At 51.0% G+C, this 26,350-nt stretch overlaps 11 protein-coding genes across 11 annotated transcripts; 4 read left to right on the top strand and 7 right to left on the bottom strand.

Moving 5' to 3' along the window:
• Positions 1-444: 444 nt before the first annotated feature.
• On the bottom strand, positions 445-1,269 carry A1O9_07360 (60S ribosomal protein L16; the record flags this gene model as incomplete). Its single annotated transcript, XM_013404306.1, has 4 exons — positions 445-580; positions 643-955; positions 1,029-1,164; positions 1,249-1,269. 4 exons carry the CDS (start codon positions 1,267-1,269, stop codon positions 445-447), a joined length of 606 nt encoding a protein of 201 aa, XP_013259760.1.
• Positions 1,270-1,653: 384 nt separating this feature from the next.
• Positions 1,654-3,255, top strand: A1O9_07361 (uncharacterized protein; the record flags this gene model as incomplete). Its single annotated transcript, XM_013404307.1, has 1 exon — positions 1,654-3,255. One exon carries the CDS (start codon positions 1,654-1,656, stop codon positions 3,253-3,255), a length of 1,602 nt encoding a protein of 533 aa, XP_013259761.1.
• Positions 3,256-4,236: 981 nt separating this feature from the next.
• Positions 4,237-5,835, top strand: A1O9_07362 (uncharacterized protein; the record flags this gene model as incomplete). The annotated part of the gene is made up of 4 exons (XM_013404308.1): positions 4,237-4,311; positions 4,384-4,941; positions 5,184-5,679; positions 5,783-5,835. 4 exons carry the CDS (start codon positions 4,237-4,239, stop codon positions 5,833-5,835), a joined length of 1,182 nt encoding a protein of 393 aa, XP_013259762.1.
• Positions 5,836-6,481: 646 nt separating this feature from the next.
• Positions 6,482-8,285, bottom strand: A1O9_07363 (uncharacterized protein; the record flags this gene model as incomplete). The annotated part of the gene is made up of 2 exons (XM_013404309.1): positions 6,482-7,420; positions 7,602-8,285. 2 exons carry the CDS (start codon positions 8,283-8,285, stop codon positions 6,482-6,484), a joined length of 1,623 nt encoding a protein of 540 aa, XP_013259763.1.
• A 549-nt stretch (positions 8,286-8,834) lies between these two features.
• On the bottom strand, positions 8,835-11,913 carry A1O9_07364 (protein hir1; the record flags this gene model as incomplete). Its single annotated transcript, XM_013404310.1, has 3 exons — positions 8,835-8,935; positions 8,994-11,717; positions 11,781-11,913. The coding sequence occupies 3 exons, from the start codon at positions 11,911-11,913 to the stop codon at positions 8,835-8,837; spliced, it is 2,958 nt and encodes a 985-aa protein (XP_013259764.1).
• Positions 11,914-12,879: 966 nt separating this feature from the next.
• On the bottom strand, positions 12,880-14,125 carry A1O9_07365 (cell division cycle 20-like protein 1, cofactor-APC complex; the record flags this gene model as incomplete). Its single annotated transcript, XM_013404311.1, has 3 exons — positions 12,880-13,633; positions 13,687-13,820; positions 13,880-14,125. The coding sequence occupies 3 exons, from the start codon at positions 14,123-14,125 to the stop codon at positions 12,880-12,882; spliced, it is 1,134 nt and encodes a 377-aa protein (XP_013259765.1).
• A 755-nt stretch (positions 14,126-14,880) lies between these two features.
• A1O9_07366 (NADH-ubiquinone oxidoreductase 19.3 kDa subunit, mitochondrial) lies at positions 14,881-15,718 on the bottom strand (the record flags this gene model as incomplete). The annotated part of the gene is made up of 3 exons (XM_013404312.1): positions 14,881-14,921; positions 15,004-15,618; positions 15,676-15,718. 3 exons carry the CDS (start codon positions 15,716-15,718, stop codon positions 14,881-14,883), a joined length of 699 nt encoding a protein of 232 aa, XP_013259766.1.
• Positions 15,719-16,028: 310 nt separating this feature from the next.
• Positions 16,029-16,708, top strand: A1O9_07367 (uncharacterized protein; the record flags this gene model as incomplete). The annotated part of the gene is made up of 2 exons (XM_013404313.1): positions 16,029-16,088; positions 16,169-16,708. 2 exons carry the CDS (start codon positions 16,029-16,031, stop codon positions 16,706-16,708), a joined length of 600 nt encoding a protein of 199 aa, XP_013259767.1.
• Positions 16,709-16,896: 188 nt separating this feature from the next.
• Positions 16,897-18,023, bottom strand: A1O9_07368 (uncharacterized protein; the record flags this gene model as incomplete). Its single annotated transcript, XM_013404314.1, has 3 exons — positions 16,897-17,292; positions 17,399-17,538; positions 17,627-18,023. The coding sequence occupies 3 exons, from the start codon at positions 18,021-18,023 to the stop codon at positions 16,897-16,899; spliced, it is 933 nt and encodes a 310-aa protein (XP_013259768.1).
• A 2,647-nt stretch (positions 18,024-20,670) lies between these two features.
• On the bottom strand, positions 20,671-21,920 carry A1O9_07369 (CK1/CK1/CK1-D protein kinase; the record flags this gene model as incomplete). The annotated part of the gene is made up of 2 exons (XM_013404315.1): positions 20,671-21,777; positions 21,909-21,920. The coding sequence occupies 2 exons, from the start codon at positions 21,918-21,920 to the stop codon at positions 20,671-20,673; spliced, it is 1,119 nt and encodes a 372-aa protein (XP_013259769.1).
• Positions 21,921-24,429: 2,509 nt separating this feature from the next.
• On the top strand, positions 24,430-25,854 carry A1O9_07370 (uncharacterized protein; the record flags this gene model as incomplete). Its single annotated transcript, XM_013404316.1, has 1 exon — positions 24,430-25,854. One exon carries the CDS (start codon positions 24,430-24,432, stop codon positions 25,852-25,854), a length of 1,425 nt encoding a protein of 474 aa, XP_013259770.1.
• Positions 25,855-26,350: the final 496 nt, after the last annotated feature.

The following is a 26,350-nucleotide window of genomic DNA, read 5'->3' on the forward strand; positions in this document are numbered from 1 at the left end:
GTTCCATTTGAGTCAGAAATGACCTGCAATGCCATCATGCATCATCTCAATTGCATTCTGCAGAGACACTCGTGTTCTTTTATGCACACTTGAGTCATGCCCTCCTTGCAAACCCCCACAACAAGTCGAAAAAGGCTTCACACACATTCAAGTCCTCGAATGTTCGTTGATCTGATCGGGTGCATGAAATTTCGTGATTGAGTTCTTTGGACCGAGTCGATTAAAAGGAAAAAACAAACCCGCGCCACATCCAGCAGCATCCTCCATACCTCAACACCACTGATCCAGGCATTCCGCACTCCTTCCCCGTTCAGCTTTTGAGAGATTTTCCTCGAATGGAACTGCCAATTTGCATGCAAAGTCGGATAATCTAGACACAAGCGCCGAGTGGAGATGAGATTCGGAAAATGGATTGTGGATGACGAGTCTGTCGATCTGGCATGTCTAGTAGCCCAACTTGGCCAACTCCTGCTTCGCCTTGCTGTCCGATGAGGACTTCTGTGCTTCGGCAAGCTGTCTTCGTGCGGCCTTCTTTCGCTCGTAGTATGCGGAGCCCTTGACTTTTCTTCTCTCCTCGAGTCTGCAGAGTAACCACCGTCAGTAAATGACCCATCAAGTTTCATGCGAACATTCGTTACGAACCTTGCAACAACGTCTTGGTATTTCCAGCCGACCTCATGAGCCAATCGGCCAACTGTGCAGTACTTTCGGCCAGGCTTTAATCTGAGGACACGGAGAGCCTGGGGAACCACGACTCTCTGCTTCTTGTCGTATGGAGGAGGAACACCCTCGAAGACCTTCAGTCTTTCCAAGGCAGCTGCTCCGCGGGCGGTCTTGTGTGGGATCATGCCTCGGACGGTCTTATAGAAGATGCGACTAGGGGCACGGAAATGGAATGGACCGCCTCGAGTGGGATTGTAACGAGTGATCTTTCGGAGGTAGGCATGGTACTTGACTGCGAGGGATCTATGTTAGCGCTTTGCCTTGGTCTGACTGAGGCAGGATGTCATGCAGAGTGGTCGACATACGCTTAGCACGGAAGAATTCGCCAGAGATGTTGAGGGCTTCGGTTCGAACGACAACAATCTTCTGGCCATTGAGAAGTTGCTTTGCGACGGTACTGGCGAGACGACCGAGCAAGTGTCCCTTGCCGTCAATGACAACCTGGAATTATCAAATCGATATCAGTTTTGATCCATCTCAGTCACCGGGTTTCAATGCGCTTCAATGAGAGCAGGAGCAACTTACGACGGGTTCGAACGTCGACATCTTGCCCCCGAGTCTCCTGCAAAGTTTCAAAGATAGAAAGTTCGCAAGTACGCGAGGTTGTGGAATATGGTGGTCGTCGTGGTTGAAATTCGCAACTTGAAGTTCCCGAAGGGATAGGCCTTTGCAAAATGCCAGCAAGTGCGGTGCGCCAAGAATCATGTGTGTGGGCTGCGTTCCATTTCCTTGGCGGTGCCCATATCACGTGGCTGACTAAGCGGCTTGCTTCGTGTCCTCTGGGTGCCTCTGGGGTTCGTCTAAGAAAAAGTTTTGTTGGACATGGATGGGTAGACCCAATTTGCACCATTTCATTCAAAGCTCTTTTCTTCCCTTGCCCAGCCGGTATTCTTATCTGAAAATGAATGACTTAGGCTCCTGAAATTGAGAATGCCTACGGAGAGTTTTATTGCAGCGACGCTAACAACAAATAAAGCTGCTGCTCATACAAGTGCAGCATTAAAGGATGTAGGCGTTTTCCTCTACCAATATCAACCTCAAAATCTGTTCAGCCATGGCTACAAGAAGAGCACAAGTCGTTCAGGATGCGTTGCCGTCAGTGATTCGCATATTTTCGCGGCACAAGCGGATAAGGCAGTAATCAATGTCTACAGCAGAGAGCGAGGAAACCAAGAGGCGACAGTTCCCTTTCCCGAGCGGATTCATTGCATCGCTTTTGCCGATGGAGCTGCTTTACTTGTTCTTGGTACTGAAGAAGGGAAGCTGATTTTATGGGAGGTTGCTACGGGACGTTTGACCACTTCTTCGGCTTCTCATCTTCAAACTGTGTCCTCCCTATGCGTTACGCCCAATAATGATTTCATCATTTCCGGTTCTGCAGATACCAGTATTCATGTTTGGTCATTACCAAGACTTGTATCATTTTCCCAAGGCTCGGGTGGGTATGAAGATGGTGAACCTACAAATACTCCTGTCCGCACATTTAGTGCACACCGAACCGCCATTACTGCCATTGCTTGTGGCCATTCTATGACCGATACTAATTTTGCTATATCTGCTTCCGATGACGGAACGTGCTATCTTTGGCATATCGGGACATGCCAAACTCTAAGAACGATTTTACTACCCACCAAAGCAATCTCCATTGCCATTGACCCTGCTGATCGTGTTCTGTATTTTGGCGGACAAGATGGGCATGTTTATTCCTGGGACATTTTTCGACACTTTAGCAGCTGGAAATCGATGCCTATTGGTTCTTCTGGAGTACCGGCTAGTCAAATTACCAGCAAGGATCGATGGACTACCCCATCTTCTGAGCGTGGTTCTACAAATTGTCTAACGTTATCATATGATGGCACGGCTCTTGTCTCGGGCCATACCAATGGCAACCTGATACGTTGGGACGTTGCCAAGCATAGAATACTGAACGAGTTGACCAACCTTGGACAACCGGTTACTTGCATCAAAATGTTGAAACCCGATGGCATACTCATCAAGAAGCTACCAGGCTACAAAATCATCAACATAGTGAAGCCAAATCTCGAATTCTCATCCCAGCTGGAGAACGGTACGGTCGGAATTCCTTCGAAATATAACTTCCATGGAATAATTACGCCTTCCCAAGTGCCTGAGGAATGCAACGATGTTGAGCAAGCTCTGACAGGGTTAGGGTTTCCCCAAGCAATGATCGATGACGCCCTTCGTGCACTTGCTGCCGGTTCTGCGGCGACTTCTTCTGCATCAAACGGCGAAACCGCGGACTTCGAAACACAAAAACTTACGGAAGAGGTTACCGCCCTAAAGCAGCAGCTCGCGGCACTCAATGAAGTCGAGGAAAAACGAAAGACGAGAAGAATAGCACGAATGGAGCAACGAGAAGAACTGGGTATGAAGAAGCGTGAGGCATATTTCGAGGCAAAGAAAAAAGGGAAAGACGGCGATGCGGCCATGAAGAAATGGGAGGAAAAGGAAGCTGAACTCGATGGCGACAGCGACGCTGAAATTCAAGGAGATCATATGACCACGGACTGAGCACCTTTGTCAAATTTGGCCTGCATGAAAGATTGAGCTGTATCCATACTCAATCAAATCGATATGGCTCCAGTTGTCTTGATTGCAATCTGGAGCATTGGACCAATCCACCTGTTGAAACATGCTGGCGGCCCTTAACCAGGACATAGGTATTACCTAGCCCGCAACAATGGCTCCAACACTTGTTGGGGCTTTCAAGCATCCCAAGCCTCCGACACTATTGCGTAAGTTCAAATACCTTAATCACCATAACTAGTAGATACTCGGGCGGCGAGGGACCCTATCGACATGGCGGGAGCAGTTCCACCAACAGAGCAGTAACGGCGCCATGCGCAAGGGCCACGCTTCTGCTTTCCCTACTCGAGCAGCTCCACTCTACCACGAATCCGAGATAAGTGCACACTGATACGTATGCAATCGACGCAGGCTCATTGTGAGGGAAGCAAGCTGGCTTTCGCAAGCATCGGCGAGATCCTATGCCGACAAAAGTTGTCGGTCACCTATGTAGTTCTTCAAACAACCGATAGAACTCACTATGAAGGAGAACTCCATGGCTTCGCATTCTGCAGAGGCCGAATGCTGGATTTGATAGAGCTCTAAAGCCCACCGTTGTCATTTGCTACCAAGTAATATGATCCACCGTAACTTCCGTCTTGGCATTTCTGTGGCTTGGAAAAAGTTTGGTGGCCGACCACGATGAGCCTCACTCATTAATACCAACGTTGACCTCACCATTAGACCCTGGCAATAGGCCAATCTTCGCATTCATCTCGAGCGCTTCTTGCGTCGAGACTGCGATCCGTGTCACTAGCCACGACTCCCCCAAGCTTCGCCGCTAAACTCTTCACTTCTTCCCTCCGTTTTTCTCTTTGTGCAGCCGGTTCTGCTCTTGAGCCTTGCTCGACAAAACCTCTTCATATCCAAAACCTCTTCCTTCTTAATTGCGTCTCACAGCGTCGCACTTACTCCAAGAAGAAAAAGATGCCTCCCAAGAAACCTGTTGAAGAGAAGAAAGTCCTGCTAGGCAGACCAGGCAATAGTCTGAAGAGTGGAATCGTATGTAGGGACAACTTATTCCCGACGCCAACCCTCAAGATTCATATTAGCTGATACTTTTATGCATAAAAGGTCGGACTGGCTAATGTCGGCAAATCTACTCTCTTCCAATCCATCACCAAATGCTCACTGGGCAACCCTGCAAACTTTCCATATGCAACCATCGACCCAGAAGAGGCTCGAGTCATCGTACCGGACGCCCGGTATGATTGGCTTGTTGACCATTATAAGCCCAAGTCACAAGTACCAGCAAACCTGACTATCTACGACATTGCCGGTCTGACAAGAGGGTCCTCCACCGGGGCTGGCCTAGGAAATGCTTTCTTATCACATATCAGAGCCGTGGATGCCATTTTCCAAGTGGTTCGGTGCTTTGATGACGCCGAAATCATCCACGTTGAGGGAGATGTCAACCCAACGCGAGATCTGGATATCATCTCCGAGGAGCTACAATTGAAAGATATCGAATTTGTTGAGAAGGCGAGGGAGGCTCTTTCCAAACTCACGAGGAGAGGTGGTCAGAGCCTGGAAATGAAGAAACTGAAAGAGGAAGAGGCAACCGTCGAAAAGATCTTGGCATGGTTGAAAGATGGCAAAGACGTACGAAAGGGTGACTGGGGCCCGAAGGAGGTAAGAACTCTCTTCTTTTCCCGATATTTCCCAATCCATCTTCCGACACTTTTGTATCATGATGAACAAGAGCTATTAGCTCGACATAATCCCAGCTCGTCGACAGCAGCCTCATCATATATCTCACGTTAGAGGCTGCAATGAGAGGAATTCCAACCCTGAAAACAAAAGAAGAAGAATACCCCACCAACCGTTGTCTACATTTTTGTACGGGGCATTTTTACTGACAATTCGGAAAATAGGTCGAAGTCATCAACCCGTTGCAACTTCTCACAGCCAAGCCTGTCGTTTACATGATCAATCTATCTGAAAAGGACTACATTCGACAGAAGAACAAGTATCTACCCAAAGTCATGGAATGGATAAAGACCAACTCACCCAACGATCCGATCCTACCCATCTCAGTCAGTTTCGAAGAGCGCCTGGCCGCCATGTCGGACGCAGAAGCCGCCGAGGAATGCAAGACTCTCAACACCAAGTCGGCGCTCCCTAAGGCCATTGTTACCATGCGTCAAGCACTCAACCTGGCTAGTTTCTTCACCACCGGTACTGATGAAGTGCGACAGTGGACAATACGTAAGAACACTAAGGCTCCAGCCGCTGCAGGTGTGATTCATACCGATTTCGAGAAGACCTTCATTCAGTGCATCGTATACAACTTCGAGCTGCTGAAAGAATACGGCGATGAAAAGTCCGTGCAGGCCGCGGGTAAAGTCATGACGAAAGGAAAAGATTATGGTAAGTCATTCTTTTTATTTGAGCTCTTATCGTTTGTAGTCTTGGGAACAGGCGTCGTGAAAGGAGTTGGAAGAAATAGCTAACGGGTTGTTTCCTGACACAGTGGTCGAAGACGGTGATATTATTCTCATTAAGGCCGGTGCTGCCAAGGCATAGACCGATTGATGGATGAGAGGAATCGACTTCAATTTTCCTGACGCCATTGGACAGCCCTGTCGACAGAGCCTCGAAGCAGGAGTCTGTTTCCCACGGATGACAGCGACCCGACCCGTTGTTGCGTGTAGGTGCGGGTGCGGGCGCCGGCACAGGACTCATCCGCCCCGGCAGAGGATAAAGCTGACCAAATGGACCATGTGTGTTACAGAGTATACCACCAACCTTGCACTTAGTAACTCCCTGTTACAGTGCCTCCCTACGACGTGGCCGACTTCATAAGTTCGTTAGGCTAAGGACAAGGAATGGAATATGTCATATCATGTCTTTGCTCATCCCCCAAAGCCTAAATAAATGAAATCTCATCCACAATAAGCTCTGTTTCTTATAGTCGTGTTATCTGCAGAAGTAACTCGACATCGCGCAGCCATGAGTCTAGCACAGCTCGAGGGTCTATCCAGCTCAGTGACTGTCCATCAATCAGCCGCATGCACAAATCATAGAGTCCGTAATCCACCGATTTGTCGCTGCACCGTCTTTCCCTTTTATACTCAGGCAAGATGAACGATTCCTTCCCTCCCTTTCAACATTGCACATTACACACCGCACATTGCCACCAAACAGCACTGAAGGCCGATCTCGATCCTTTTCACGAACTCGAGCCATCCAAAACATACCCGCCGTACCCATCCCCACCAAACGCGCGCTCGACCTCCTGGTTCCATCCCGGCTTGGTATCCAACCAGTCACCGCCCAGCCACAAGCGGATGCACGTATCCCGGGGTTTCACCTGCGGGCTCTCCATGGGGACCAGCTTGTAGAAGTTGTCGTCCAGACCGGTTGGCTCGCATATGCAGCGGTGTTCGTAATAATTCTTACCGTTGTTGCTGGGAGGTGGAGGTGGAGGACAGTGCCTCGCGATATCATGCTGGTAGCCGATATCCCTGAAGAACCAGACCTGATCCTTGCGGGCGAAAAGTGCCAGGCTCAGCGTATGGACCGGAGCATCGCCATACCTCTCGTAGAAAAACCCACCGCTGCGATCGAGGTGGTCGAAGAAGCGTCGGTTCGGCTCCGCGCGCCAAAACGCCAGCGAGCCGATCTCAAAGTTGCTGAAGAATTGGCAGTTGTTGTACTCCATGCCGTTGTGCGGATCCAGCAGCCAATCGACGTCGGCGTCCGGGTGGACGAGCTCCGGGTTCTTAGTGATGAAGTCGCGGGTGACGCTCCACAGGGACGCGAAGCTGCGCGCATCGTCCAAAATGGCCATGTTGAAGCCGTACACGAGATCGTTCTCGGCGAGGAAGCGGAACGGGTCGTAGGGGACGTCGCAGAAGAAATGCACGTCGGGCTCGACGCGCCAGTACCAGTCGTAGGCGTCGAGCGCCGGGTGTTGGTAGAAGAATCCGGATTGCCACCGGATCATCGCGTGATAGCTGAGCATGTGGCCCTTGCCGACGCCGATGGTGCCGAGGTAGTCGAGGCTGTCCATGTAGCGCGTGGGCAAGATCCAGGAGGGCGTGGACCAGTGTGCGCGGGGGACGAGGTGGTATTCTGTGTGGGAGGAGGTGGCGTTGGTGGTTGCTGCCTGAGGGAGGAGGGGCACCGTCAGTGATGTGAACGTGTTAGCATGGTACGACTCGAATCAGGCGAAGTCTATGTTTAGCTGGACGATCAGTCTGTAGAAGCCGCCTAAGTTCCTCCAGGACTAGCACAAGGGAGAAGAGCGATGGCGTCTCATCAGCACGCCCACTCATTCACGGACTCACCTTGAACTCATCACTGAACGACTTCTCGTTGAAGAAGATCCAAGGATAACCGAACCTCCGGTTCCAGTGCAGCTCAAGCTGCCGCATACTTTGGAGGATGCCGTCGAGCTCCTCGTTGCGCACGAGGCTGATAATTGCAGCGCGTGGCCGCTGAGCAGGAGAGGTGCCGAAAAGTCCATAGCGTGCTGGGTGTCCACTGCTGCCGCCGCCGGTACCGTCGTCGAATAGGCTGGGGTATGAATTCTCACGGAGCCACCGCTCTGGGTTGTGATTTTGCTTGCGATTATTGCCATGGCGAGAATCGTGGGGTCGGAGCAGGTTGTGTTGTTCTGGTGGGAAGGAGAAACCCGGGTCATAGTATTGGGTTGGGGCCGGGAAGCCTGATGAGTGAAGGTATAGTTGGTGAAGCGAGTAGATTGAAAGTGCCACGGCGAGGGTCAGGATGAGCCAGCGCCAGATCCATGGCTTGACGGGGCGGAAGAGCCTGGTGGAGATGGGGATGCGCCGTGGATGGCTGGTACTGTCCAAGGTGGCAGACCTGGCTGAAGAAGTCGCGGTAAGAGGAGCTGATGGTGTTTGAATCCAAGTGGATGCGGACAGTGTAGTAGTTGTTGAGGGAGGTAGGAGACTCTCGGACCGGGCGCGTGGGCGCTGTCTTGATGATCTGCCTGCGATGCGAACCATGGTGTGTTATTGAACGTGAGTTTGCAAGAGAAAGAGGAGGAACCAAGTTTGATGAACGCTGCCTGGGTGCTAATTGTGGTCCCTGTTGGTCAGCCAGTTAGGTGTCAGTGCAATTAGTTGCCTGGCTCTTAGAGTATATCATGCCGATGGCTGGGAAATGATGGATGAGAGATGAGAAGAAGGATGGAGAACAAGATCAAGACAGCTAGAGAGCGAGGCAGATAATATCGGGGAAACCAAATCCCTCTGTCGGCCAAAAATACATCTCGTCCATTTAGTCCAAGTCATTGATACACGCTCCCAAGTCCCAAATCAGATCTGAGTTCTAGAAATTAAAGCTTGGTGCTTTCTTGAAAGCCTGGTGGATGCTTGTTCGAGTTTCCCCTAGCCCATCCAGTCGCTGAACCGGCAGTCAGGGCGTGTCGATCTCTCTGATCGTCTTGGCGGAGTAGGACTCTGAACCAAATCAACCTGTGGTGGTACTTCACCTTGACCACGCCGTTGCGCCGACGCTGAGTTATCAGTATCAGTATCAGTATGAGGATTGCCCTACAAGACCATAGCTTCTCCATCCATCGCCGCCGCGTCGTTAACAAGACCAAGCATTTTGGCAAAAGGAACCGTAATTCGTTGCAGGTCGCGATGTTTTCCTAGACGGCTTCGTCAGTATATCACGCTTCTGGCCATCAGGTTGACTAAAGCACTTACCGAGAAGGAGGACAACATCCTTCAGGAGATCCTCTCGAGGCCATCCGCAGATGGTCTTGGAGTCTTCTTGCCAATTACGGCCTTCCACCATGTTGATGTTGGCGGCAATATTTTGCTCCTGCTGAGGTTGTTCCACGATCCCACCGACAAGTGTGCGTAGCAGCTCTTCAACTTTCAACCTCAATCCTTCTGCGCCAAGTCGTTTCGCATACATCAAAGTGTAGATCCTAAACTCATCTTTGGCCCCAAGCATCAGAGCAGCTGCAATTCGGTTTTCAAGATGTGCAATAGACACCCCAGACTCGAAACTCTCAAATCCTTCCCGTGATAGTAAGACCTTGATGAGCCTCTGCAAGAAGTATGCCCGACCACGCAGTAGTGTTTCCGACGTGGTATTCCTTTCCAACCACGGGATAACTCCGGAGGACAAATCCACCGTCTTTTCGTTACTGGTTTGTGCATTGGACCGCTGAATTGCACCCACGGATGTGTCAGTGGTGTTCCAATACTGGCTACCAACTGCCCACCAGACCTCAGACAATCTCTGCCAGCAGTACATCTGTGGGGAGTATGCATATCCTTCACCATTTGACAAGCTGAGAATAATCCGCCCCTCGGAATTGAGACGAGCTTGCGTAATAGCTGGTGCACCAGTGGGATGGGCCGCCAAAGAATGAATCGCTGCATCCAAGACAGGAGCCAACGAAACTGGTGGATGCGGTGAAGACATGGTTTTGACGTTCCAAACATAACACATGCCCACCGCTGTTATACATAGAAGCCAAGATCCGTACGAAGCCAATATGACAGGCTGTGCTTCCATGACTATGGCACTGTTGAGTCGCCGGCCGTAGGGAGTCCACATGTATATTGATCCAGTTTCATCAGCAGCTGCCCAAAAGGATTGAGTGCCAGTGACCAGAAGAACCGCTCGCGGAAGAAAGTCTTGCCACAGAGGCTGATCTTTTCTCGTCAGCGTGATCCGACAAGGCTCTCGATCCTGGGCTCTCTGAGTCAAAGACGGACCAGAAGGATTTCGAGCTTCAAATACAAACTCGGCCCGCGATTTGCTCACAGCATCAGCTGAGACGTCGCCAGGCTTTCCAGATGAATCAATCCCTTGAACGATATGTGCTCTGATCCGAGGCACTGCCAGTCTCAACTGACTGATACTCAATACAGGATTGATGACAGCTGGACGAATAAACTCAGGAGTCACTTGTTGACCATTGACTGCCGGTTGAGGTTGAGCAGGCAACAGTCCATCGGCGCCGTTAACAACGATGGGTGTAGCTCCTTTCTGACTGGCAGCAACCACCCTCTTCTCAGCCGTACCCTCCTCTTCGCCCTCAATCTGGGCGTACTTCCTCTTGTTTCCTAGGAGGAGTGCAGCGAGGCCCCCTTTAGGAAGACCATCGAACGGTTTCGACAAATCAAGGACTGATTGTGGTGCATCCAATGTTTGGACATTCGTGCTTGCACTGACCAATTTTGCTTGGGGTAGAGAAGATTCTGCACCACCGGCACCCGACACCAGCAGCGGACGAATTCTCTTCTTACCATCCTTAGTGATTTCTACCCTATTTTTGAGTCGCTCAAGTTTGGCTTGATTCTGATCGTCTTGTGATTTTGCTGCTGCTGCTGTTGCAACGCCATTCGTCGTGGCCTCCGTGCCGTTGACTGGAGTCTCTGTTGCCGTGGTCCCATTTGTAGTCGGCGCAGCAGAGGTAGCGGTTCCTGTAACTTGGGATGCGTTCAAGTCGCCCATCAAAGCGCCCATGCGGCCTTCCAACCCTTTCAATTCCCCAGCTTTACTCATCTCCTCCAACAGAAGAGCATCCGTTGTTTCTGGAAACCCTAGACCTTTCCTCGACGTACCGAACCTACTAAGTGATCGATCGTTCTCCTCGACAGGCCTAGCATAGCCGAGCTCACCAGGTTCAAACATAACAGTGAAGATTGTGCCGTCCAAGGCAGTGAGAAATAGGTTCTGCCCATCTGGGGTCCAGGCCAAGTCTGAGATGGGTTTGCTGGAAACATCTTGAGTGACGATCAAGGGCCGAGGGCTGTTCGTTGTCCAGATGCTCAGAGTTTTGTCTGCTCCTCCGCAAGCAATCACTGTCGTATGTGGTGCTTGATGGCCGTCTTCTGGAGGGCGATTCGACGGATCTTGCCCGTAGAGTCTAGGAGAGAACGCGCACACCTCGACTGGACCTTCATGGCCTATTAAAGTGGTATCACCGTCCCATGAACCGCGATTGATGATAGCGATGGCGCTCACCGGCCCATTGACAGCATTTGCTGCGGCAATATGTTGTCCATCAGGGGCCCAGGAGCATCGTCGGAAATAAGTTGTGAGAGGCGAGTTCACAAATGGCTGTACAATTGTCTGTTCGAGGATGAAATTGTTCACGGCATCGTGAGTGGAATAATTTTGAGTGGGCGAAGTGAATCGAAAGACGCGAATAGTCCGATCATCGCTGGCGGTGGCGAAGTATTTATTGGCAGGGTCGAAGGTGATGCCCTTGACGTGGCTGGAATGATTCGGGAGAGTCTTGAGCTTTTCAAAGGTGAAACCCGACCAGACGACGACTTTGGAATCCAAGCCGACCGAGACCAATATGGTTCCATCATAAGACCAGCCCAAATCTTGTACATCATTGTCATGCCCTATTAGTCTTCGAAAGATGCGCCAATTTTCGACGGGGGGAGCCTCGTTGGAACCTAGACAAATCAGTACTTAGATCTAACCATTTCACAACAATCGTTTATTCTTTTTCCACATACCAAAAGTCGCATGCGCAGGAGGACTAGGGTCGAGGGAATAGATGCACACAATCTTGTCATCTGCACCTGAGGCCAAGAACTTGCCTCCTGGGGAGAAGCGAACGGTGTGAATGGTGCCTGAATGGTAGCTCATGGACGCCAGCTGGCGGGGCTTGTCGTACTTTGCGTTCCCGGCATTGTAGATGGCTTCGGTCGACCAAATGCGCACATAGCCGTCTTTGAAAGGGCGAAAGGTTAGCTGAAGACGAAAGGATAATGAGAGGAGAAGGGATGGGAGTAGACTTGGACATACCACCAGCGGCTGTGACCAGACGTTGGCCGTCGGGGGAGACGTGGCAGGAATAGACCTCAAAGTCCTTCTTTTCGCCTGCGGAGAGGGATTGTCAGTACATGGTCGGCCATTGAAAAGATATGCGACGACAACTACGCGCTTTGCGACGCGTTGACAGACACAGATTTTGTTCTCGTGGTTGAGGCGCAGGCAGGAAGTGGTACCTCCATGGGTCAGCCATATGGGCTTAATGATGTGCATGGCGAGCCTATCTTTGTGGTTGTTGGGGTTTCATGGCTAGAAGATAGATGAATCTGGAGTGAAGGCGATGAGGGAGGGCTGTAGAGCAATTTCGCTATTTCACGGAGAGTTTGCGGATGTTTGGTGAAGTAGTGGAAGTGGAAGTTGTAACTGCTGTGGCTATTCTTGAAGTTGAAGTAGTTCACCTCGCTTCTCCGCAGATGGAGCAGCGACCACTTATGGGGACCAACTAGTCATTCTATATCACATGCCGGCAACAGACCCTAGTAATCATCTTCAAAGGGACAATGATAATGGCAGTGGCAATGATGAGGCTTGAGTGTTTTATTTATTAGTATACAGCCCGCTATGGACGAATGGGATCAAGTATGTAAGAGACACCCTTTTTTGGCTTGCTGTTAGTAGTACAGGAAGATAGTAGTCAATCAACACCCAGAAGTCAGGACTGAACAATCAACTCAAGTTCTGACCGCCTGCTGCTTTGCGCTGTTGAATGAGCTGAATGTCCGCAGGCACAGTTTTGTCCCTTGATAAAATTCCAACAAGTCCTTTTCTTGCTTTCTCCTCTTACTTCCGCGCCCGAGCGGTCTTCTCAAACGATTCGAGGACTGCATCTTTGGCATCAGCAGAAGAAGTCTCAGCATATTCGCTGGAGGGCGCGGCCTCGATTGCCCTCGGCTGCAACACCTTCCTCTGCCCTTCGCTCACTTTCCCGTAGACTGCCATGGCACTGGCGATCATTCCACCCATGTCTCCCACATTCCCTGGCACCACCACAGCAGTACCCTCCTTGGCCAGTCTGCCAAATGCTTCGACATACTTCTCTGCCACGCTCAAGCTGATGGCACTCTGAGCATCAGTAGAACCCTTCTGGATGGAAGCCGCAACGGCATCGATTCCACGCGCTGTAGCATCTGCCTTCAGCATGATGGCTTCGGCTTCACCAGAAGCTGTGTTGATCTGCTCCGCTTTTAGAGCCTCGGAGGCCAGGATGACCGACTGTTTCCGACCTTCGGCGATGTTGATCGCACTCTGCCGTTGACCTTCAGACTCCAAAATTTCCGCTCTCTTCGATCGCTCTGCGGTGACTTGTCTGTGCATGGCTGCCACAACTCCTTCTGGTGCATGAATATCTCGGATTTCGTATCTTAGACATACCACACCCCACTCCTGTGCAGCCTCGTTGATGGCTTGTGTAATATTCGAGTTGAGATTCGCCCGTTCCTTGAGGACATGGTCCAACGTCAACTGGCCTATTTCCGATCGCATCGTCGTCTGCGCCAATTGTCCAATAGCATATTCCGCATCTTCGACCCCGTAGCTGCGAGTGTGTTAGTTTCATCATCGAATCATCCTCCCCATCACAAAACCAACCTTGCTTTATACGCATCAAAGACCCTTGTGTATAGAACACCATCAAGCTCCAACGTTACGTTATCCGCCGTAATCGCACTCTGACTCGGGATTTCGATCGCCGATTCTTTCAGTGACTGAACATAGGCAATGCGCTATGCAAAGGTTTTGTCAGCAGTCTTCTCAATCTGCCACAGGGCAAAGTGGTACATACGTCGATAATGGGCATCAGGATAGCCAATCCGGGCTGTAATATTCTGTTGAATTTACCCATGCGCTCGACAATCCAGGCTGTCTGCTGGGGCACGAAGCGGATAATGGTATTTGCGGGCAAACTAGTCTGCCGTTGGAAGTAGGTTGGAGAGGAGGATCCGGACGAGCCACCGAATCCCAGGCCAGGCGGACCTGGGAAGCTGAGGTTTGAGCTGGACGACATCTGACGACGGCTCCATATGGCCATGGGTGAACATGCGAGGATGGCAGGCGACAGCACCGCTCCATTTCGAAGACCATTCGAGGTGCGGATGAAATGTGAAGCGGAACGCCGAGGTAATGATCGGACCGCTATCCTTGAGACCTCCATCTTGAGTTGGTCTGGCGCAGGAGGACTACGCTACGGGAGGGAGGAATGGTAGAGAAAGAGGAAGCCAGAATGAGGTGGAAGAGGCACAAGAGAAGAGATGCGCCACGATTCTTTGGGGTTCGTCTCGGAGACTCGCCCGATTAATTACGTCCGAGCAAAATAGCACCGAGATGCAAGTCTGGGTTCGGTGGATTGTCAGCTAGTTACCTGCCTTCTACCCAGTTGGTGCCAGTATGGGATCCTCACCAGTGGGTATATGATGCTCTTCTATAGATTTTCAAAGACGAGATATCATTGGAAAGTGGTGACACTGGACACGTTGGTGAATATTTCCACACTCTTCTACCAAGCATTCTACCAAGCACGAAAGAGGACACGCAACCAACGATATACGTTGGCGACAAAATCCCTTGCCACACCCAAAATTCTAGTATAGTAGTGCTTTCAGTTTCATTCTGTACATAGTTCACACTGTAAACCAGAACGCACGGCAGAATAAACGATGTATAGTTTCACTGCCATGCGAGATTCGCCCAGCCCACGCCACCGTGCCATAAAAAATAAAATAAAAGAATAGTTGGGTAGTGGAAGGTGCTAATTCCTTGTGCTAATTCCTTTTCCCCTCCCATCAACTATTTCCTATACCACAGTCTCGTAATCCGAGTATGTCTCACTAAGAATTGGGGTTAGCGATCATTCCCTCGCCCATCCAGAGGGTATTGCAAATAGAAAGTGGGATTCCGGGAAGGACATACTCTTCTTTTGCAGTTGGAAAATGCCATACATCAGCGCCTCACTCGTCGGCGGGCATCCAGGCACATAAATATCAACGGGGACAATCCGATCACAACCGCGAGTGACCGAATAACTATAGTGATAGTAACCTCCGCCGTTGGCACAGCTACCCATGGAAATCACCCAACGAGGGTCGGGCATCTGATCGTAGACCTGTCTGAGGGCGGGAGCCATTTTATTGGTGAGCGTGCCGGCCACGATCATCACGTCCGACTGTCTGGGCGAGGCCCGGAAAATTATACCGAGTCGATCTTGATCATAGCGGGGTGTGGACAAGTGCATCATTTCCACGGCGCAGCAGGCCAGACCAAAGGTCAGCGGCCACAGAGAGCCCTGGCGTGCCCAATTGGCGATCTGATCGAGTGTGGTCAGGGCGTATTGCATGGCACCTTGCTTCGGTTCTTGACTGGGTAGAGGCACTTCGCGACGGATGCCACCCGTCACTGGGAGGCGGGAGGAGTCGCCCGCTGTAGCTGGTGTTGTGACTGTTGCTGATGTGGCGGACTTCTGTGAGGAGGAAGAGATGAAAGCGGCGGGTGTGGCACGGACGAGGGAGAATGGCATGGTCGTGGAAGCTGTAGAGGCGAACAAATCAATATCTCGGTGGTGGCTCCAGGAGCTCAAATGCGTACCTCGCAGCGCTCTGGGAGCGACCGATCTCGATAAGGACATCATCTTGCCGGCAATGGTGATGTTCCTATAATGGAAGGGACGACAAAGAGGAGAGGAGAGAGGGTAGAGGGGCAGCACGTAGACGACCACGACAATTGAAATGTCTATGATGGAGGATGTTGGATGGCCGGACAAATCGTCCCCACTGAATAAATGCCTTTGTAAGCTTCGTCATTGGCTGAGCTTTGTGGGCGTATGCTACGAGTCATGATCAGGAAGCCGACGCGCAGTCGCATGACTCGAAATTTATACTGACGTGCTTTCCTGTAATCTACTATACTGTTAAATTACAATCTCATGCTCAACCGTCGCAATGGCACTCAACCTCAACGCAGTCCCGTCAATAGCAGCCATAGGAATCATAGGCAAACATGTGCGTTTCCCTTTTCTCTTCTCTTCCCAAGTCACCAATGCACCAACGGACCAGCCATACATACTAATCACTCTCCAAAGGACAATCCACTACACATCTCACATTTCCCACCGCAACCCTCGGACCCTTTACCGATGCTATTCCTGATCAACTCATGCCTTGACATCTTCGCGCTGCGCGCATCCACCAGCACGGGCAATTCGTCACTCAGCCATGACCTCGGCCTCCTCCAAGCAGTCGACGAGCGTCTATCGTGCTATGGATGGCAGACCAACACGGGGATCAAGTTCGTGATCGTCATCGACATGATGGGCGGGCCTCGCGACTCTACTGCATCGTCCATCGTCTCGCCCTTGTCCCCGGCCGAGGAGAAAGACAAACGCAAGCTGCCCGCCGCCGCCGTTATGGGTCTGCGCGACGCCGATCTGAGACCTGCTTTCCGTGCCGTCCAGACTGCTTATATTCAACTCATGCTCAACCCTTTCTACTCGCCTGACGACCGTACGCCCTTGCAGATTGCTAATTACGGGGGAAAGAGTCCGGAAATTACAAGTAAGAAATTCATCAATGAACTAAAGAGGATAGGGAAAGTCTGGACTCCCGGGATTGCGGCCGTATGATGATGGTGCGCAACGCACCAGACGTACATGCATGTTTCCGACTGCCTAAGTATCTCACCATGGCTGCCCAAAAATAACAGGAATCAAAGGAAAAAGGGGAAAGGCTGAAGACTTAAGACTCTACAGACTCCAGCCGATACGCAGAACTTTTTCTCAACATTCCACTATGCGTACTCCTGCTCTCTCATCTACGGCTTGGGCAACCCATCCGCCGAATCAATCTTAGCCGCAGTCTCACCAACTTCGGCGGCCGTGTCAGCTGCTTCCTGCTCCTCCTTGGACGGCGCCTTCGCCAAAGGCACCTCGTTCATCTTGACATCCGGGTCGGCTAATTTGGCTACTTCCTCGGTCGCCGCAGGATCATCGGCCGGTGGGGCGGCCACAGCTGCTGGGGCTCCGGTTTCGGTGAAGCCTTCTGTCTTGATATACTCGAGAACGGCATCCAGTGTCTTCTGTGGGCCGGCCTGTTCGTGCAACCGAATCTTGCCTTGCTTGTCGATCACAATTACGCCTCGGGCGGTGGATTTGCCTGGTCCAGGCTTCTTGAACCCAATGGCGGATGTCAGCGTGGCATCCGGATCGCACTGTTTTAACCAGAAGGCGCATAGTCGTCAGCAAACGCGCCGAGATCAGGAAGAATGCAGGGGAATGAGCAGGAGACAGGGATGCAAAGGGCCGGATCGATCTCACCAAGAGCGGGTAAGGCAGCTTCTGCTTTGTAGCAAACGTAGTGTTCGCCTTGGGACTATCTGTACTTAGGCCATAGACCGCGAGAGATGCACCGGTGATCGGCGCATAACTGTCTCTAAACAAGCACGCCTGAGTGGTACCTAGAGGCAAGTCAGAGAATAATTCCAACACATTTCTCCAACACAAACTTCCATCAAAAGGAAAAGGGGATGAGGAAAGGAAACTTACATCCAGGAGTACTGGCTCTCGGATACGTGAAAATAACCACGCCAGCGAGACTTTCATCTACAAGGGTCTTCAACGTGACGCCCTTACCATCGTGGGTTTGCACCGTGCCGCCGAAGCCATCCAAATTGACGGTCTCGCCCACCGCAATCTTGGAGGTACCCGAGCCAGTTCCATTCGTAGCCTTGGTTGTGCTTGCAGCGGTCGTCGCTGCTGGCGTGGGATCAGCAACGGGAGTGCTGGTCGTGGTCGTGCCATTCTCCTCAGTGTTCTTCGGGAGAATAGCCTCCTTGGCCTTGCCAGCGAGCTTCTTCACGGTGCTGCTGCTGCCGCGTTTGGCCGTCGGGGCAGGCGTGGCCGTCTCTTTTGGCGGCGGTCTTTTGCGTAGTTCCACGGGCATGGTGTTGGTTGGGAAGCTTGGTTCTGGTAGAAAAGGGCGTGTGCGTCAAGTTGTGGTGCTTTGAATTATGTCGAATAGCTTGAGTTGGCTCACTCGTCAGGCTTGGTGGTTTTCAAGTTTCTCTAGGGAGCCTTTTTTATAGAGAACAGTGGATCTGATTGAGCTTACACCCTGCCAGGGTTGGCGGTTAGCCTTTAATTCGCCAATCCTTAATTTGCTCAATTGGTGCAATTGGTGCACTATTGTGTGCTTCGGTTTGCAGCTGGCCTTGAACAAGCACTATTAGCCCGTGTCCTCCGGGCATACCTGTATCTCGAACACCATGGATCTGTGAATGTATATTGCGGGGTGTACGGAGTACCATTAGAGTCTCAGGATGGCCAAGACCCTCGCTGCAAAGCATAGTTGGTCATGGCTCAAGCCTTGAGGCCGAATGAAGACAGCGTTGATACTCTCTGATCTCTTTTCCAACCAAACCGATCGCCCAGGTACCATCGTTGCAAAGCGATCAAAAATAGTCTTACCCTGTGGCATCGCCGTCTGTAGGTCTTCTCCTTGGGGGGATTGACGTAGTCTCGTGCCCAGATGCCCTGGGGCAACCAGAGGTCGCCATAGAGACTATCAAATTGGAAGGCAGCTTATAGAAGGAAACTCACTGTGGTTTTTTTTTTTGCTACGCCGATAACAGGACGCACGCCCTATATAATCTGCCTAATGCCAGCTTCGATGGACCTGGGTCTCGTCAGAATGACCATTGGCTGGGCTAGGAAAGATAAATCGCGGAGGGGAGTTTGGCTCCGAAGCAAGAGATTATCACATACAGGAATCATAGAATGCGGTTGCCGACATAAGATAAGATGAATATCTTGATTCCGTGAATTATGGTGATGGTAGGAGTTGTGCAGAGTCCGGCGAGGTTGGCTGGGGAAGGTCGGTGTAAGGTGTGAGGCCGTCCCTGCTTCTGCACGTCACTGACACTGTCGGTGGTAGAAGCTAAATTGGTAAGCAAGTTCCCTCAGAAGGGCTCTCAGAGGAGGGACCTTCGGCCATTACTACTACTGTCTTGCATAGTACTACTACGAGGGTCTTACGGTTCTTCCTACGATCTTCCTACGAGGTACGGCGTACAGATGATTCCTTGAGACTTCTGTGCGGCTTAAATCCGCACAGTCAGCTCCCTCAAGGCCACCAGATGCAAGTTCTGTTCTGCCCTGAAACAGGGCGAAACGCAGTCGTCCAAGGCCAGCAGGTCGACCCGGACGAACTGATCACCTAACTTCCTACAGTAGTAGGCTTACCATGGGCCCGATCGGCCAACTTTGTGGTTGTGGCTGTGGTTGTGGTCCTGACAAGCTTCAATCGCCGCTATCGCTGCTCGTGTTTGAATGGCTGGTTCCGAGCGAGCTTGGACACCAGCTAAACCTGGACACTTACCGTGCAAGTTTGTGGGGCTACGATATCCGTATTCCTAACCGCCACTGATGTACTCCGTACTCTGTAGTTGGATTCGCCTATTCACCGTGCCAGGTCCCATCACCTTGGTCCGCCTTCCGCCATCCGCAATCACAATCCATAGACCTTGCTTGGTTTTGGATTATCGCCCGCGTCTGCATCGCTCTGAATGGTGTGAACCCACTGAAGACTCAGTGTGGAGCGCGGAGGAGTCAGTAACAATATCAGAACCAGGAAGCACATGTGTTAGCACATTGATATCGTGATTGACTAAGCTAGATGGGTCCAGGACTCTTTCCATGCCTGTCAGGAAATTATGTTGCTCTTCCAAGCAGTACAAGTACTGGTCATAAACCTCCCCGGACGCTGCCCATAACAATTCCTTCGCCAGGTACCCAAGGTACTTGCCATTCCCTCATCAGAAACCCATAGGAAGTCACAACTCCCAAAAGGGCTGCCATATTGTTGCATCTCTTCGTCTGAGGTGGACATACTTCAAGCTTATGCTCCTCTCCCCTTGCCCAGTACTTCTTAAATCTTCGGTGGTATGCGTGTTGTTAGAAGCCACAAACAAAAAAAAGGAAAACGTGCTATAGGAAGGTGAAGGTGGTCGGTGATGAATCGCAGTGGTTGTAGAGTCGATGACTCCATAGGCAAAAGGTACACCGTCCGAAATATGGAAGTAATGTCCTTAATCTCAGATCAGTAGTGGTGGACAGCAATGTCTGATGCCATGTTGTCGTATGTCGCTAAACTTCTTGATATTCTGATGCTGCCTCAAGGCGTCACGCTAATGAAGCGCGATCGACCCCCCCTAAACAATTGATGGTTGTCAATTGTCGCATGAGGTATTGAGTTGAGAGTCATTCAGATAAAGTCGGCGTTCCACATATCCCATTCCGGACTTGCCATGTGCTAGAGCAAACCCCGCGGGGGATCCGACATTCCCATGGTATGTTGTTGTGAAGACAAGAGCCTTCGTAAGATTGATTGGAGAAACGAGTTCAGCAGTGCCGAGAACACGTAGCCGTCATTCCGTTTCAACGATAATCGCCGTTGCCGGTGGTTATCCTCGTTCCGGAACGAAGCCTAACGTCGAAGACTAGAGTATTAGTCAGATGCTATTTCAACCCTCTACGCAAACCGGAGCAGAACGCAGAGGAGATCCCTTACACGGAACCGAAGGTTTCAGTACTCACATCCTATCACTGCCTCCTTGGTCGTTGCCATTGCCGCGTTCGATGACCTTGCGTCGAGTGCTGGAGATGGCCGCTGGCTTACCGGCTTGAGAAGTGTGTTGTGGAGTGGGGGCTCCAGTGGCGGCCGCAGTGCCAGGGTGTCCACGGCGCGGTTGCTTCTCTTCTTCCTCCTGAGCAGGTTGATTTCCAGCGGCTTGAGCGATGGCCTGAGCATTCTTCTGGTATTTGTACACAGTCCAGTCAAAGACATAGTCGTACTGGAATGATTCGCGAACGAAAAGATCACGGAAGATCTTCCTTAGATAGGAATAGTCTGGCTTATCGTCAAAGCGAAGAGATCGAGTGTAGTTCAGATAGATGGCGAATTCGTTGGGGAAACCACGGCAAAGAACCTCGGTGGGGGTGGTCATCTTCTTCTCCATGATTCGATCGTACTTCTGCTTCTTGGTAGCGGCTTTGAGACCTTGCCAGGGAAGAGAGCCACGACAGAAGTAGAGCATGACATAGCCAAGAGACTCCATGTCATCCCGTCGAGATTGTTCGACGCCAAGATGGGTATTGATGGAGGCATAGCGAGCCGTACCCGTCAAGTTCTTGTTCTCACGGTATGGGATGTGGAAATGAGTCTTGGGGTCACGGTATTTCTTGGCTAAACCAAAGTCAATCACGTTAACTTGGTTTCCTCGCTTGCCAATTCCCATGAGGAAGTTGTCTGGTTTGATATCACGGTGGATAAAAGACTTGGCGTGAATGTATTCGATTCGAGAAATGAGTTGATCGGCCAGAAGGAGTACGGTCTTGAGGGAGAACTTGCGGTTGCAGAAATTGAAGAGGTCTTCCAAGCTAGGACCTAGAAGGTCAAGAACCATGGCATTGTAGTCACATTCGGTTCCAAACCAGCGGACGAAAGGAATGCCAACACCACCGGCGAGGGATTTGTAGACACGAGCTTCATACTCAAGTTGAGGGTGTTTAGCCTTGACGGACTCGAGTTTGATAGCAATCTCTTCTCCAGAGATAATATTGGTGCCCAAGTAGATATCACCGAAAGAACCACTGCCAATCTTTCGACCAATACGGTACTTATTGCCAACACGCAAATCCTAGGCAAAACAATTAGCTCTGTCCATACCGTATAATCAGTGTCTTTGTGATCATTTGATGGAGGAGACTTCTGATCCACCCCTTACCAACCGTCCGAGATGCGAACTCTCCAAGGTTGAAATGCACGTACCATTGTCGTCATCTTGACCTAATTATGGCAGCAACAAAGCTGCAATCGAAGGGAATCTGGAAGGAGAATCGATGGAGGGTGGTTGAAGGGTGGATTGAGGTGTTTTTCAAGGGTGGAGGAAGCGAAACGAGATTGTGTTGATCTCAGCCTGGTTTCAGAAGGATTAGCAAGGCGAGCCCAATGTCACGAAGGGCACAGTGCACAGGCAGTTTGCAAACGAGAACGCCCTTCTCGAAGAACACGAGATGTGTGTGCAGACGGAAATGAGTGTTTAAGAAAGGAGGATGGGTAGAAGAGAGGGCCGAGGTGCAGGTGAGGTTGAGAATGGACGGTGTGGGATTTGGGTTGGGTTTGGCAGAGGGCGGTTGCAGTTCCGGAGCGGCAGTGCCGAAGCTGTAAGAAGATGACTAACCTTGCAGCGGAGAGATGCAAACAAGAGAGAATAAAGACTTAGGGACAAGTGAGTCGACACCCACCGGCCTTCAGGTTGTTGGTCTGTAACAACAGACCGAGATGGGATGGACGAAGTGGACGAGAAGAGGGGATGAGGGATGAGAACAAGAGAGGAAGCAGAAGCAAAAGTTGGGACCAAAGTTGGTTAGGACTTTAGGAGAAGGTGCAAGGGCAGAGGCAAGGGCGCAGGCGCAGGCGCAGTGTGCCGGTGAAAGGCGAAGAGATGAAGGTACAAGGTGCAGGGTGAAGGCGGTGGCTCCTGGACAGCACGGATAGTACTTAACTAACTGCCTATCTAAGCCCTTTAGTTAACGGATTAACTGGTTGGCAGCTGGCCGCTGGGGTGGACTTAGGTGGGCTTAGGTGGTAGGTGGGCACTTTCGCTTCCGCAATTCGCCCTTGACCTTTCACTCTTGGGCCCACTGTCCCTTGGGACGGGGACTTGCCAGCAAAGAATGCCAACTCAACGGCAACTTCACCACCACTACTATTATTTCCGACGCCCGGGCTTGCCTTCCACTCCAGTCAGACTCGCAATGTGGGTGGTCTGCACCAAGGAACGCGTTTGCCTTGCGGAGACGGACGCCTGGGCGGTTCAGTTATTGTCAGCTAGCCGCGAACTTGCACACCAGTGTTTTAGGTGTTTTGAGTCTCCCCATCGCTTCCGGGTGAGAGGTTCTTCTCGAGCCTATAAGGACGGCGCCACCTCTGTCCCCGAGCCTCGTTTAGGTCGTTTAGGTACCGAGTAGCCCGAGTGACAATCCAGAAGTCCAGCCTCTCCCAATTCCATGACTTTTATTCACCGTTCATCGCCTACAAGGCGTCAAGTTTCAACTGCGTAGAATTCGGAGAAACTGGTAAAGCCTTCCAATTCCTGTGGTGCTCCTTGTCTCAATGCATGATCCACTCGTCCATTACTTATCAATCAGGAAACCTGGCCATGTGGGCTGCCTCATCGGTTGGGCACCAGCCCTCCAAGCAATTCCTGTCTCAGCAGCTATTGGGCCTGAGATGTGATTTTCCTTATTGCCTCATATCGAATAATCACGAGTTCCTGCGTCACCATAAGCTGAGTGGTGAATTATAGCGGAAGGACTCGTAAGTAATGCATATTGGGTGCTCGCCTTTCCCCCAACTTCGCATCAAAGGTGGTCATGACCGAGTCATGAGATATGTGTCAAGCCGCTCAATCAGGTTCTCCCAGCAATGTGTCGATCGTACGCCAGACTTCTAATCAGACAACCCAGAAGATCCAATCATTCCCATTCTCGGTTTATGGTCCAACTGATCAACATGCTAAAATTGGTGAACATGGTCCGGACGCCGTTTCGCTACACAAGTTCCATGTCAATCCGAGTCTTAAGTCGTTCCAGACCGCTTCCATCCACGCACTTCGTACTGGTACTCAACCAACGGCAGAGTGGGTTTTGCCATGCTCCAACGCGTCCTACATAGGTATGCATAGACGTTTGGATGGAATACACTTCTCGGTACTCCGCACAGTGGTCTTTCTCAATATGAGGGGACTGACTCAAATACCCAACGCCAATATGTTCACCAAGAAAAGGAGTAAAGTCCAGAGGTACCCGTGTCGAGGAACGACGAGTACCATATTGCAGCCAAACCCCTCCCCTAAGGCATGCATGCTGCAGAGGACGCTGAGGGCCTAAAATAGCAGACAGCCCCGTGACATTGTCGCTCCAAGCGAACCGAGAATGCATGAAGCTCCTGCCCCTTCCAGCGCTGCCAGGCATCCTCTCGGCCTTGGCACAGCTAATCCCTCACTGACCTCGCGGTGGCTGAAAACTGTGGCTCATCCACAAAGCGGTGGCAGTGATGGTCATTGTTGAATTCCGAGGACTTACCGAGGATCCATGTCCCTTGCTCCCCCACAATGACGCAGTCTCACCCGGATCAATGAGAACACCATGAAAAGTCTATTGCCTCATTGATTCATGCCTTCATTACGAGGTAGAGACAAGATGTGTTCTCTGTACACAAGTTGTCTCGTATATCAGAAATATCCCTTTCGGTAACTCGCAGTCAAGCCTCCATACCACACAATGTTATGGGGTGGCCACAAATTGAACCATCCAGTCCCCACCTTACATATCTACTTCTGTCATTCTTTCTGATAGTGTTCGCACTATTTTCAGATCTGATTCGAAATCGTGCTCATTTAGCAGAACCTCCCTTAGCCACCTTTGCAGGCATTGCATTTGGTCCTAAAGGGGCCACTGTCCTCAACCCAATTGACAACTGGGGTTGGGGAGACAGCATCACCCAAGAGCTCGCTCGAGTCATCACAGGCGTACAGTGTTTTGCTGTCGGTATCGATCTCCCCGCCAAATATGTGAAGCGCCATTGGAAAAGTATTGCTCTTCTCCTCGGACCTAATATGGTCGCCGGGTGGATGATCTCAGCCGCCATCATATACTTCGTACTCAATACAACATGGGTCAATGCGATGATCATCGCAGCTTGTCTTACTCCCACAGATCCTGTCCTGTCAGCAAGTATCATTGCAGAGACGAGGTTTTCGCAAAGAATCCCCAAACGGATCCGAAACCTACTGGCGGCGGAATCAGGCTGTAACGACGGCACAGCCTTTCCATTCTTATATGCCGGACTATATACTCTCCTTGCAAATTCAGCTGTCGAAGGAACAAGGAAATGGCTGACAGACCTCCTCATCTGGCAGTGCCTTTTCGGCGTTGCAGTCGGCGTGGCTATCGGCTTGACTGCAAATAAACTGCTTCGGTATAGCGAGGCCAGAGGGTTCGTTCAAGAGTCCACGTTGTTCGTCTTTTATTTTCTCCTTGCAATCTTTTGTGTTGCGGTAGGCAGCACCCTTGGACTGGACGACTTTTTGGTCTGCTTTACTGCAGGGACAGCATTCTGCTGGGATGGCTGGTTCTCCAAAAGGACTGCGAGAATGAAACTGCCCAGCATACTGGATCTTCTGCTCAACTCGGCATTTTTCGTCTACTTTGGTTCCATCGTCCCTTGGGATCTATATCGTGACAATCTCAATATAGGAAAGATGCTGGTCTGCGTTCTCCTGGTTCTGGTCTTGAGACGACTGCCTATGATGGTCGCCCTGAAAAGGGTCATTCCTGACCTACACACATATCACGAGGCCGCGTTCACTGGCCACTTCGGTCCAATTGGAGTAGGGGCATTGTTCCTCGCAATCGAGGCAAGATCCAGACTGGAAACTGACTCATCATTGCCTCTGCCACATCCGCCAGAGGACTCACCTCACATTGTGGCTCTGAAGACTATTTGGCCAGTTATCTGCTTCATAGTCCTGTGTTCCATTATTGTACATGGGTTTTCGCCGTTTCTGATGAGCCTTGTTGGACATTTCTCGAGACATCCCAAAGAAAGGGCACCCTTGTTAGCAGCCGAGGAGGAGCGACTTTACGGCATGGCGACCGAAGAGAGGACGATTGCTGTAGATTCCGATGACACCGATGGAGACATGTCATAGGAGACGTTGAGGCCATCGGAATCGCAATTCTCGAAGCAGTCTTGACTTCCTAAATTGGGACAACGACCTCGCTCGTGGTTCGCTGCCGCGGTTGTTTCCGCCACATTTAATCGTGAAGCCAAGCAAGGCCGGGGAGGACGGCTCATAAAGAGAACAGCCTGACTTGGCAACCTTAATTGCCACAGCTACAAATTCCCCAAATAGCGAGACAAAGTTCGTCAGGCAGAATCATTAAGTCGTGCTCCACCTCCTTCGGGAATAATTGAATTTCCGGCATGTTGAATAAGGTTTCAGCGCCCACCGCCACGATTGAAATGATTCCGCCATATTATTGTACGAACTGAGGACATCTCCGACTACTTCGTCGCCCATTCGGAAGTGGAGAATAAAGATTGGTTTCTTCCTGTTCGCGAGATAGAGCTCGTCCTGTACATAGTTTTGTAGAAAAGATTGGTGTTCTGTCCAAGTACGTTTGTACATACACGAAACAAAGAGA

This window comes from Exophiala aquamarina, assembly GCF_000709125.1.
Source record: "Exophiala aquamarina CBS 119918 chromosome Unknown aczIA-supercont1.5, whole genome shotgun sequence".
NCBI lineage: Eukaryota > Fungi > Ascomycota > Eurotiomycetes > Chaetothyriales > Herpotrichiellaceae > Exophiala > Exophiala aquamarina.